Source organism: Periplaneta americana, chromosome 2 (genome assembly GCF_040183065.1).
Source record: "Periplaneta americana isolate PAMFEO1 chromosome 2, P.americana_PAMFEO1_priV1, whole genome shotgun sequence".
Classification (NCBI taxonomy): domain Eukaryota; kingdom Metazoa; phylum Arthropoda; class Insecta; order Blattodea; family Blattidae; genus Periplaneta; species Periplaneta americana.
Window position 1 is genome coordinate 150691671 of NC_091118.1, and position 12707 is coordinate 150704377.

A 12707-nucleotide genomic window follows, 5' to 3' on the forward strand; every position below is an offset into this window, starting at 1 on the left:
CTTACGGAAGGGCAGATGGTTTTATTTGAGAAGAAGAAACAAAGATATTTATTTTCTAATAAACAATTGGCATTTTTAATGAAAATGATGAAAATGATTATGTTTTGAGAGTACCCACATTATGTCCTCCATCCAATCCGTAGCGAAAAAATATCACTTTTTCATTAATTATCGGTGTGATGCTAAAAAATCGATTTCAAAATCTTACGAAAATATATGTTTTCAGCGGCCCAGATATCGAAAATGTGTCCGTCTGTGTACAACGATTTATTCTAAATGTTTGCTCAGATCTCGTTTATATTCAGCATTAAGAGTCTGTTGATCAGGGAATATTTCACATGCAGTAGAGTAGGTCTAATTGTAGTAAAGATTGTCTTCAAGTACGGTGTGGTAGGAAACGTATTGGTACAGTAATTCACATACGTTTTATATATATATATATATATATATATAATAATAATAAATTGGTTTATTTTACGATGCTTCATCATCTGCTATAATTATCTAGCATCTGAGTGAAATGAAGTCCAGGGTCGAAAGCCGAAAGTTACCCAATATATTTTGCTCTTAATGAGTTGAGGGAAATCCCCGAATAAACCTCAACCAGGTAACTTGTACCAACCAGGATTTGAACCTGCCTCGCTTCCTTCTGTCAGACATGCTAACAATTACTCCACAGCGGTCGACATATTTTTATGGTCATAGTTGAATAACGGAAGACCATCCCAGAGATATGTTTGACTTATATGGATTTTATGGATGGAGTGATAAACACGGTATGGCGGATGCTGGGGCCGATTTAGCCTTGCAGCACAGTCTGTATGTAACTTTTTTTTCATCTCGGGTGCACAAAAAGCCTATTTCGGCTGAACTGCTTAGAGATGCTCCATGTTCTGCCCAATACGGGTAAGCATATCTACGTCTACTTCTGTTCCACATTCTACCCGTCTACCCCTAACTTATAAAATATGCCAAGCCCTTTTTCAATAGAAAAGAAAAGATTTCATTTGCATATACTGTACATATATTTTAAATGATATGATTTTGCATATACTGTACATATATTTTAAATGATAGTTGAGAAAATGAATGTGGAACAGTAGGATAATTATGATAAAGGTGCTGATTTCTTGTGGGAGACATAAAACTGTTATCAACTTTGTGACACATTTTTTCTGTATTTGCTAATGTACTTTCATATGTAACACATGGAGCTGATAGATACAGTATCTGTCCAGCAGCCTAATTATTCTCTGAAGAGGAAATGGGGAGATCTGTTAGCAAGAAGTCGTAAGTTCTTGAGAAGACTAAAATCTTATAACTTATGTTTTATTGTTTCTAATCCATTACGTGGAAGTAAAGGATATGATCTGTACATAATTGTTGTGAATGATAATAGTCATTAGTAAATGATAAGAATCAATATTAGATTATTTACACCAAACAACAAAGGAACAACAATAACATAGTTTTTGTTCTAATAATAGGAATATCTATCTATTTAATATTAAAGACAAAACTGTTTGAATTTTTGCCTCATAATAATTATCCTTGTCACATAGGCTAATATTCTTATTTGTGGATTGTTCATTTGTTATTTTTTTTTACAAATTTTATTCTGTATGTGACTTAAATCTGTCAAGTTGTCATGGCAACACTGGATCGGAGCTATGCTCCTAAATTTCTTAAAATAATTGCACGTATAAGTTTTTAAAACCACTTTGTTGCTGTTAGTTTTATCTTCTCCATTGTCATGGTACCTAGTCTTATTTTTAAAAAACATAGAAATGTTTAATTTTACACATTTTGAAACTGCAAAAATGCTCCACTCACCACACTTATCTTCCATCCACTCGTTTCAATTAGAAATCACCACCGATATAACCAAGCCAAATAAACTACCAACGCACTGATCTATTATTGCCTCTTTGATTTTTATTTTTGTGCATTCAATAGCATCTAAATTATGTTACAATTTAACGGATTTTGAAGTTTATCAAAATTGTGAGATTGCATTTAAATTTTAAGGAAACATCGTATGCAGTCAGTTGATTGTTACAGGTTGTGCTGACGTCCTCAAATATGACGATTACTTCGCCTATCTAAACATGATAATTTCCAGACTCACATAAAGGAAGCCTTCCTAAAAGACGCAATTGAGAACTACCAGGCTATAAAATTATTTAGTGCAGTTAGTGAAGTTCATCTTTTAGAAGTATATTAGTCCGAAGACATTTTAATCCTGGTAGTCATTTAAAATAATTTTGTTTTATTTTAATTCCCTTTATTATTAAAAGATTGAATTAAAGAAAGCGTAAGATCATTTATTCTGTGGAGATTTTATTATTACAGCTTTCAGCTGAGTTGATAATATTCCGGTGCAAATTCGTTCGCCAGGTTACTGAGGAAGTTGAAATCCGACGAACTGTTGCTGTTTTCCGCCGATGCAGGATTAGTCGGATGCACAGCAGGGTGCGAATGATGGGGCTCTGCGTAGAAGTGATGAAAATTATTGAAGTTGTCTCCAGAGTCCGTTTGGACGTTGGTTGGAGTCATGACGGCCGCAGTCGCTGCCGCGATCGCGGTCGCGGTTGTAGTCACACCAGTTCCTCCGGGAGTCGGAGTACCTCCTCCGTTGTTGAGCGGGAAAGGATCCGGCGAGGAGACATAGTTGTTAGGAATGTTGGACGCGTCGCCACCTTGATGGATCATGTGATGCTGATGATGGTGCTGATTCGACTGATCGTAGTAAGCGTGGCTTTGACTGTGAGACTTGTTTGTCGCGCTTTGTGGCGTCCCGTACTCCGTCTCCATAGGATGTGGCGGATGCTGTGGTCCGAATGTGCTCTGCGGATGCTGCATGCCTTCTGGGTAATAAGAAGATGGGTCGCCGTGTATCTGTTGGTGCTGCCCAGACCCTGCCATGTGCGGATGAGCCGGGTGATGCATGCTGTCGGATGCATTGCTCGGATACATTCCACCGGAATACCCAGAGAAATTTGAAGATGACGTGCCTGTAAGATACGGATCGTGTTCTGCAGAATAAGGCTGCCCTTGATGATACGGATGGTGGTTGTTAAGGTTGCGGTGTTGGTATGATGCTCCTGGGTGATAGGCTGGGTGTTCGGAAGTTTGATGATTCTGCGCCTGGTGATACCCGTTGTAACTAGCCGGCGGACCATATGTCGAGGGTTGCTGGTGGTGATACTGTTGCTGTGCTGCTGTCTGATGGTGATAAGATCCCCTAGAATGATGTTGGGGAATGGTTGTTGTTCTAGGAGTTGTCACCGGGGCATGAAGTCCGTTGATGCGTGAGGATGGAGCTGTGATAGAAGAGTGGTGAGGATTCTGATGCTGGCGCATATATGTGGCAGAATCCGGAGCAGACGGATACACTAGGCGCTGCTGCTGTTGCTGAAATATATCTCTGGGACTGTAGCAACCGCTCTGCTGTTGCAGAGGTGCTGCACCTGTAGATCCGCCTTGGCGCCTGAAGTCCGCACGGCTTTGCGGTCCTGTGTGGCGGTACTCGGGCATCTGATTGCTATGGAGTGGGAATGTCCCTCCCGACGAAGGAGTCGCTCCTCTGACGATCTGTATCAGTGGCGGCACCGAGCCGGTTGAAGTGCTGCTCGGACTTGGATGATGCTGAAGAACAGCAGTTACAGATGCCGTTGCAGTTGCTGTGGCTATTGTTGCCGAGGTTGTTGTTGGAGAACTCCTGGACCTCTGAGGAAACAACGCGTTGTTACCTACCAGCATGACACCATTGTTGGAGCCGGTGTTGCCACACGGCTGCTGAGGTATGCCTCCCAGAGGACTCGACTGCTGCTGAAGAGGAGTCCCCGGTGTCGACGAGGGTGTGATACTTCCCGATGGAGGCACCGCTACAGGACATACACTCTGTTGCTGCGGGGGTGCGTCCGAGAGGGATAACATTCCAGTACTACTACTTGAACTACCACCACTGCCGGCACCACTCGAAGTTCCACCCCCTATAACACTGTTCGCCGTAGAAACGTCCTTACCGCCAGGTTCTTTCTTAGTAACTAGAGTCAACAGCGGTGGACTCTTGTTGTTTGCCTCCACTTTAACAAGCACTTCACTGCCACCCAGTTTCTTAACCACAAGTCCGGGCGTCGACAGAACGCCGCTGCTCTCATTAGACCGCGAATCTTCTTCGTTGACCATCTTCTCGAAAGAGCTACTGATACTGCTTGCCACACTACTTGCGCCACTACTGGCGTTGCTATTATTGTTATTGAAACTTGTATTGTTGTTAGCAACACCTGCGGTGTTGTTGTTGTTCCTCCTGCTTGAAGTGTGATCTCCCATACCACCCCCACCTGTGTTTCCGCCTCCTGACGGCAAGTCACAATTCTGGCAACTCTTACTGTTCTCGTCCTGAAGGAGCAGGATGCTGCCCTTGTCGGACTTGCCGCCCCCCTTGCCACTGCCGCCGCCGCCTCCTGAAGGAGAGTCCTTGCTGTCGCCGTCTTCGTTCGCCTTGCTCAGCGTCTGGCGCTTGTGTTTCATGCGACGGTTTTGGAACCAGACTTTTACCTGGCGCTCGGTGAGATCTAGCGACGCTGCGATTTCGATTCGACGTGGCCTGCAGAGGTACTTGTTGAAGTGGAATTCCTTCTCCAGTTCTAGGAGTTGCGTATTGGTGTATGCTGTCCGGAGTCTCCGAGGCAACCCATTCTCTGTAAAAATACAATGACATTTATTACATACAATTAGGACTATTTACATATAAACATGTTATAACATCAATAAATAAGTCGAACACTTTATCAATAATACAATTGAAGGGTTCAGAGCCATATTGGGCCAAGCTCCATGTATTAAAAACGGGGAAAACAAGGATTAAAACTAAATGAATGTCATAATTCAATGAAACATATAGCAAGTAATATAAAGTATGCACATTAAAACTAAATTATATGTTAATTTTCATTAAACTATGGTATTCACTTAACTTTAACTCTTGCTTTCTCTGTTTTTAATAAATGGCGCTTGGCCCACTATGGCTTTGAACGCTTCGATTTTTGTAGAAACTAGTTCATCGGCTTCCCATATAGGAAAATTAATTCAAATCACTGAAACTTTGTGTGGTGTTTGTGATTTAAGGTCTAAGTACGAAAATGGGGCAACATTTGTTTGTGTTGAAAAAGAGATTTTAAAATAACCCAAACAATAACAAAAATATTTTTTTTAAATTCCACAAATTGCGTTCTTTATTTTGTAGGTTACTTAGCTATTATATTCATGTTCAATATATACATACTTACAACCATTTTCAGGTTACAGATTACTGTGTAACATATAAAAATATGTATAACGTCTATTTTGAAATACGAGTACTTGAAATATTCTATTCCACTTTATCTGTTACATTTGGGTACTTATGGTTGTCTGTTTTCATAAATGACATTTTATAGACGCAATGAACTTATCAAAATCGTACGGAAAATTATGGTGTATGCATATAAGCTTATTATATGTTTTCTTATGTTATGTGTGTGATATTCTTAACCTGTAGGTCTACTTTGTATAATATTAGCTGCAGAAAACACTGTGTAATATTCATGTAAATAAATTGAGTAGTTTCAGAGAAAAATGAGTCCAGATTTTTTAAAATTAACTGAAAACTGCAATTAAAAATGATTTACAGTAGTAATTAAATGCGCCGCCATATTTAATGAGACTATTTAATTTTGAAGAGCAAGTTTTGTACTTTTTTAAATACAAAATAAATCCGGGATTTTCACTCCAAATCATTACCAGGTCCCTTAAATACTACCTCTACAGTTCGCAAATTACCTGGTTATATTTGTATATTCAGAAGAAAGTTTACAAAAGGAAACATTTAAATTATTTGTACAATATAGCGAAGAAGCACTATATTAAAATTTCTTCTGATAAAACAAAAGTAAAGCATGGGCTTTATAGGATCTCACATTTAAGAACGTAAATCGAAATAGAATAAAAATATAATTAAACGGATCTCCAGTTTTAACTATTTAAGATGCACTGTATCGTACATGAAAATTAATGATGTAGAAAATAAATTAAATACTTTTGGCAATTAATAGACAATCTTATACAAGCACTATTTAAAAAGTAGGTTACATCCTGGAACAATTTCAAATTTTATGAAGTTCTTTTAGTATTAACATACAGGTCTGAAATGTGGACACTTATCACGAAACAAATTCAACAAATGGAAGAAGCAGAGATGAGATTACTCTATATTTAGCGGAACACATTACGTTAGATTAGCAGAGAGGTGAATACATAAGAATTGAACTAGAAATCTAACTTACAATAGTACAATTTAGCGACGATTGATTGGCACATTTTCTTAAGACGGAACTATTTAGAACATCATTACAAATAGAGATAGTTAACCGTTAATGTCATTAATTTCAGGGAATTATTCCTTTAGATATTTCAAATAAAAAAGTTCAATACAATTTTGCTCGCTTTTGCTTCCTTTTCGAGATAAACTTTGTTTTATATTTATTTATTTATTTATTTATTATTTTGCTAATAATTGCAACATAAAATATAATATATACAGAAAAACTTTAGCTCGCTCCTGAAAGAGTAGAACTCGTGCTCAGGGGCGATTCCTGAATTGAAATTAATAATTATACAATACAATTTGTCTTATGTCTACTATGCAATTATAGTATATAAATTTAAATTTACAATTTTTCAGTTTTTATAAAATCCATACATAACTTTTTAAATTTAATACTAGAACTATTAGAATTGACAAGATTATGATATTTAAATATAAATTTGTTATATATTCTTGGGCCTAAATTACTACTATGATTAAATACTGTAACAGTGTTGCATTTTGGTTCAAACAATCTTAAAGAATTCATACCTTTTGTTTCATAACTATGAGAATACAATTCAAAATTATTTCGATTTTTATGTATGAATTTTATTAATACAATATGATAAATTTGTCTTACGTTAAGTACATTGAAATCTAAAAACAAATTTTGAGATGGAAAATCAATGGGTTTATGAAGACATATTTCAATTATTTTTATGAAACACTTCTTAGCGTGTTTTGGTAAAGTCATTGATTTAATTCCCAATATGCTCAGTCAATTTAAGAGAGCAGTGTATTATGATAAATTATTCAAAGAATTTTAGTTTTTTTCCTTTAAATGTGCAGACATTTTATCCGGACAAATATAAAAATAAAAAAATATATTTTGCAGAACGAAAAGTACATTTGTTTGGATCAAATTTCTGCGCATAGATATAATTGACAAAATAATAACAACTTGAAATTAATGCCATTATTTACTGTTCACTCTGTATAATTAGAAAACATATTGAAAAACGAAATGTTGGCAGATTTAGAAAACCTTGGAGAGAATTTTGAAATTAAACAAAATTGTGTGAAACCGAACAGGCCAGCTGGCTTAATTCGTACAGTTTATGATTATGATCTTTCATTCTAAAAACAGTAATGGAAATAGACATCCCTAAAGCTTACCTATTTTCTCTTTGCTAGTTGTTAAGTTCTCTTCATTTGAAATCAGTCAATTACTGTGTCATAAGCATATATATATATATATATATATATATATATATATATATATATATATATATATATACATATATATATATTATTTCAGGTGTCAGCAATATTTGTCCTTATTTGCGTCTAAGGTTATTATTTATCAGTTTCGAAAATAATCAATCCTTTCTCACCACGGATACCGAGATATTTCGTTTCATCCGCGTTGCAATCTTTGCTTTAAACAAAAGTAATATTAGGTGCCCTGTTGTTCGTAGAGAAAGAAGATGGAAAATATTCCCTGTTATAAAAGAGAGGCGGAGGAGAGAGTTAGAACCAGATACTGAGTTAGAGTCCATGACTCCATTTGTCAAAAGTCGAAATGCGCTTCTAAACTGCTGCATGAGGGTTGACGTGAAATGAATAGATCCCAAGCTACTGCACTGGTAGTTGTACCGGCAACACTTGGTGTTCCGACCGGAGAGTTTCTCGAGGAGCATGATGTTGAGGAGGGGGAAGAAGGAAGGAAAGCAAAAAGGGGTGCAAGGAAGGAACGCTTGAAGGGGTGGGCGGATATTAAATTTCACCTGGCGTCACATGGTGACAGTGCTTTGTCGTTCAGATGAGTGGGAGTGTGGCGTACGGATCACAGCTCAAGGTACGCGCAACACCGCGACCTCTCGATGAATATGCCCATTTGAAGGTGCAGAACGCAATGGCTTATCTCATTACATGTTTTTATGTTGATGCACATGTAGAGATTGTGGCCTCTTATTACATATTTGCAATATTCGAACACGTGAGTTTGTAGAAAGAGTGTAGATGATTTCATAACATAAATTTTACCATGTTTTCTTATATAACGGATGGGCTGCTGAAATATTAAAACATAGATCTAATTAGAGAGAGCGCCAATAAAATATGAACGATTTTAATAATCAATAACCTTAAGGGTATATGTACGTGAACGACTACAATTATTATCAGAAAATGCAGGCACTAAATTTCTAAAATTTTACAAGGAAATGAAGTCACAATTTGACAAAAATTATAAGGTATCACGACAAGATTTATCAGAACTTAAATATCTGATAAAAGTATAAAAAAGGTTACTAATAATATTTTTAAGAATTCACTTTTTACTTGAAATTAAATTTTCCAAATTTTGAAAATTTTCACACATAATATTTCATACCTCCACAACCATTAGAGATAGAATTCTGAAATTTTTTACACTGATTTAACATGAATTTATGCAAAAGGTAGATTACAATAATGCCCATTTCTTTGAAAACAGAAAAATTAGGTATCAAAACAGTATGTAAATTTTAATGTATTTTATTTAGGACAAATAAAAAATTAACTGTATTAAAATAAACAACTCTACATGTCTGAGAGTAGTCCACTTTTCAGAAATAAGTGTTTATTACATGCAGGAAAAATATTAAAGATGACAGAGAGACCATAACAATGTTACGGTTACCAGTGCAAAATTTCTTTGTTTTTTTTTATGCTCTGATAAAACTGGTTTAAAAATGTTATTAGTAATCTTTTATATAGGCCTACTTTTATCAGATATTTAAGTTCTAATAAATCTTGTTGTGGTACCTTATAATTTTTGTCCAATTGTGAGTTCATTTCCTTATAAAATTTTAGAAATTTATAACCTGCATTTTCTGATAATATTTGTAGTCGTTCACGTACATATACCCTTAAGGGGAGTTGGTAGTGATGTCTGTGCGATTAAAAAATTTCAGTACAAAAGTTTAGTTCAATATTTCTAGGCTTTTAGTGCTCAGAATGAAATAAAAATTTCCATGCTTACACAATCAATAATTCTGAATTCTGTGGTATATAAGACAACTAATTAGTTTCATATCGAAGTACAAAAGAAAGGCCCTAACTGATAACCTGTTTTCTCACTTTGCTAAATGTACCTCATTCTTCAGGTGCACATTATTTGCTACAATCTTCTTCACTCATATAACTTGTATTTTTTTAAGTTATCTAGTAATGTATATTGTAAATTCTAAAGCAAAATTTAGTTAAATATTTCACCTCTAGTAAAATAGAAAAAAATTTTGAACTTTGTTTAACATTTTTTTGCAATTTTTTTCAATGCATATATATTTTTTCTCATGTTATGTGTATGATATTCTTAAACCCGTAGGTTTACTATGTAGTACACAGGCTGGAGAAAACACTGTAAACATTTTATGTAAATTGATTCAGTAGTTTCGGAGAAAAATGCACTTAAGTTTTAAAAATGTCATCTTATGGAAAATTCCATTAAAAAAAAATGAGGATGTATGAATTACATGCACCGCCAAATTTAAAGAGGCCATTTAAAGGGCTTATGTGCCGAAATACCTCCCACATTTTGTTTTAAAGAGCAAGTTTTGTACCGGTACTTTATTTTAAAACACAAAATAAAAAATCTGATTTTTGACTCCTAATCGCAACCTGGTTCCCTTAAACTCATTTGATATATTTCAATTATTACTGCACATGTTTAAAGACAGGAGATGGGAGATTCATGCACAGTGAATAACATTTTAATTATGGCCACTGCGAATGGCAATACAATGATTTAAAATTGTCAGTAACTCTCTCGCATACGTCGTCAGATATAGACTAGACCTAAGGTGACCAGTCGTCCCGTTTTTAACGAGATTGTTCCTTTTTTAGCCTCTTGTACTCTGTCCCGAGAAAAGTATGCTCGGGACGCCAAATATCCCTTTTTAAATGGCGTCCCGTTTCGCAATATTATTGTTAAAATATTGCTTTTTCTATTATTTTATTTAATAATCACGTAAAACGTAATGAATTTGATTCAATTAATCCAGACTAGTTGCAATATAAAACATTGTCAGCAATGGCTCAAGCCAAGTATCCAGGCTACTCTGTTATGTACTTGCATAATTATAGCCTAGTTATTGTAAACAGTGTAGTACCGGTATTTATTACTTTAAAATAAATAAAACTGAACGTTATTGCTAACTGACATTATATAAACATGTTGATTCATGTCAACTTTAATAACTGTCTCGTTTTTTTTCATTTTGGAAATCTGGTCACTCTAATATAGACTCAATGAAGTACTTTACGGTTCTAAAACTGTTAAAACCATTTTAACATAAAACTAACAAGCATGCTTTGTACTCTCCAACAACACCGCAAAAAATTGACTAATAGCTTCTAAATATTAACAAAACAGAATCATTCATATTTTATCGACGTTCTCTGTAAAAGTGACTTGTAGACACAATGGATGGTCTATTAAAATATTTTAGTCTACGTATTACACACTTATAGGCCTAGATACAATGGATAGCCTAATGAAATCGTCATCATCATCATCATCATCATCATCATCGTCATCATTATTATTTAAAGAAGGCATTGTAAGAATATGTATTCTTAAACTAATATAATTAGGAACATTAAATTCAGACATTTTAGATGGGCAGGGCATGTAGCACGTATGAGTGAATCCAGAAATACATTTAGAGTGTTGGGCCTGGTCCACAATCAACCGGTAACGGAAACGACAACGAGAACGAGAATGGAAAAATTGTTAAGGTACATATATTTAAATGTGAGCATTCACAATTATCGAGAAGCTGTCGGAGTCCGGGAACGGGAACGTGAAAGTCGGCGAAGTTTTAACTTTGCCGTTCTCATTTCCGATCGCAGCCTGTTGTCATCATGAAGCTATTTGATTGTCGCATAGGCTATTTTGTAGCAAGGAGGCTGTGACATAATTTCATCTTCATTTATCATTTCTAACTAACACATGAATTTAAATCTTAAATATTCTGTGTCATAAGTTCTGAAGTATGTTCATGTTGGCTGGCAAGTACTCATGACAGAACGTCATTTGTCAATTATACACAAATAACATCAGAATGCATAATATCGACTTTATAGGATATCGTTATTGTCTACATATCGATATGCATAGTTGTTTCCGTTCTCAGTTTATTGTAAATAAAAATCTACATGTTCCCGTCCTCCACTTCTCGTTCTCGTTGCCGGTTTATTGTAGACCAACCTTTACAGTAGTTGAAAGACCTGAGGGGAAAAACCTTTGGGTAGGTTGAGACGTAAGTGGGAGGATAATATTAAAATGGATTTGAGGGAGGTGGGATATGATGGTAAGGACTGGATTAATCTTGCCCAGGATAGAGACTGATGGCTAGTTTATGTGAGGGCGGCACTGAACCTCTGGGTTGTCTAAAAAACCTTTCGAAAGTAAGTAAATAAGTAATAATAAGAATAAATGTTAAGGACTTTCGCAATATCTTAAAGAACAGAAATTTATATTACTCATGCAGCAACAATAAACTGAAGACCTGAATTGACATATCCCAAGTCCAATATTTACCAAAATTGACTTTATAGCTGACACATGTTGTGTTTTGCATAAGCTACCATCCTGTAGAAAAGAATATACGAAGTCCAATTCTAAGCGTGTGTATTTGAATCATACAAATTTTTATTTCAATACTTCTAGGCCTATACGGCAAAACTAACTTATATTATAGTTTTTATGCTCTCCTAAAAATTTTACTTCAATGAACTTGGGATGTTCGTCAATTCAGGTCTTCAATTAATCTTTGGAACATGAAATTTATTATTTAATTCATAATTAATTTTTAAAGAAACTATTAAAGACCAATAGGCTATGACAAACAACAATAAGTTTCTATTATTTTCAGGTTTTAAACAAACTAATATAGTACTGTAGCCTATATGAAGACAGCAACAATTTCCATATTTTTGACATATTAGATGAAATAGAACTATTCGTACAAAATCACTGAGCACAGAAAGTAGAAGAAGACAGGCTGTCCCGGAAAATCAGTAATTTTATAGTAAGAAGGATCAGTGTGTTCTGTCTATTAGTGGGGAGAAGCACGGGTTGGGGACTGCCCTCATAAGTAGGGCACTTGTGTGAACCCATTGCACTACCCGGAATGGAATAATGTGCATGTCTTAAAGCACCGCGCTTCGGATTCTCCTGCGGGCCGCTCCCGAACTTCCCTACAGCCTGAAGAACCCTTCTTTATCTTTCTGTGAAGGTATCACCACGATACCGTATTGTATATTTACGACACTTAAAATAATTTTGTCCCTGAATGAGTGTATGTAC

At 35.5% G+C, this 12707-nt stretch overlaps 1 protein-coding gene across 1 annotated transcript in view; it reads right to left on the minus strand.

Annotated features, from left to right (window-relative positions):
• Positions 1 to 1311: 1311 nt before the first annotated feature.
• Positions 1312 to 12707, minus strand: part of pb (homeobox proposcipedia) — a 379624-nt gene continuing 368228 nt past the window's right edge. The window contains exon 2 of the mRNA XM_069818696.1: positions 1312 to 4706. Within this exon, the coding sequence (XP_069674797.1) occupies positions 2356 to 4706 (2351 nt within the window). The 3' untranslated portion in view covers positions 1312 to 2355. The remainder of the gene's footprint in view (positions 4707 to 12707) is intronic.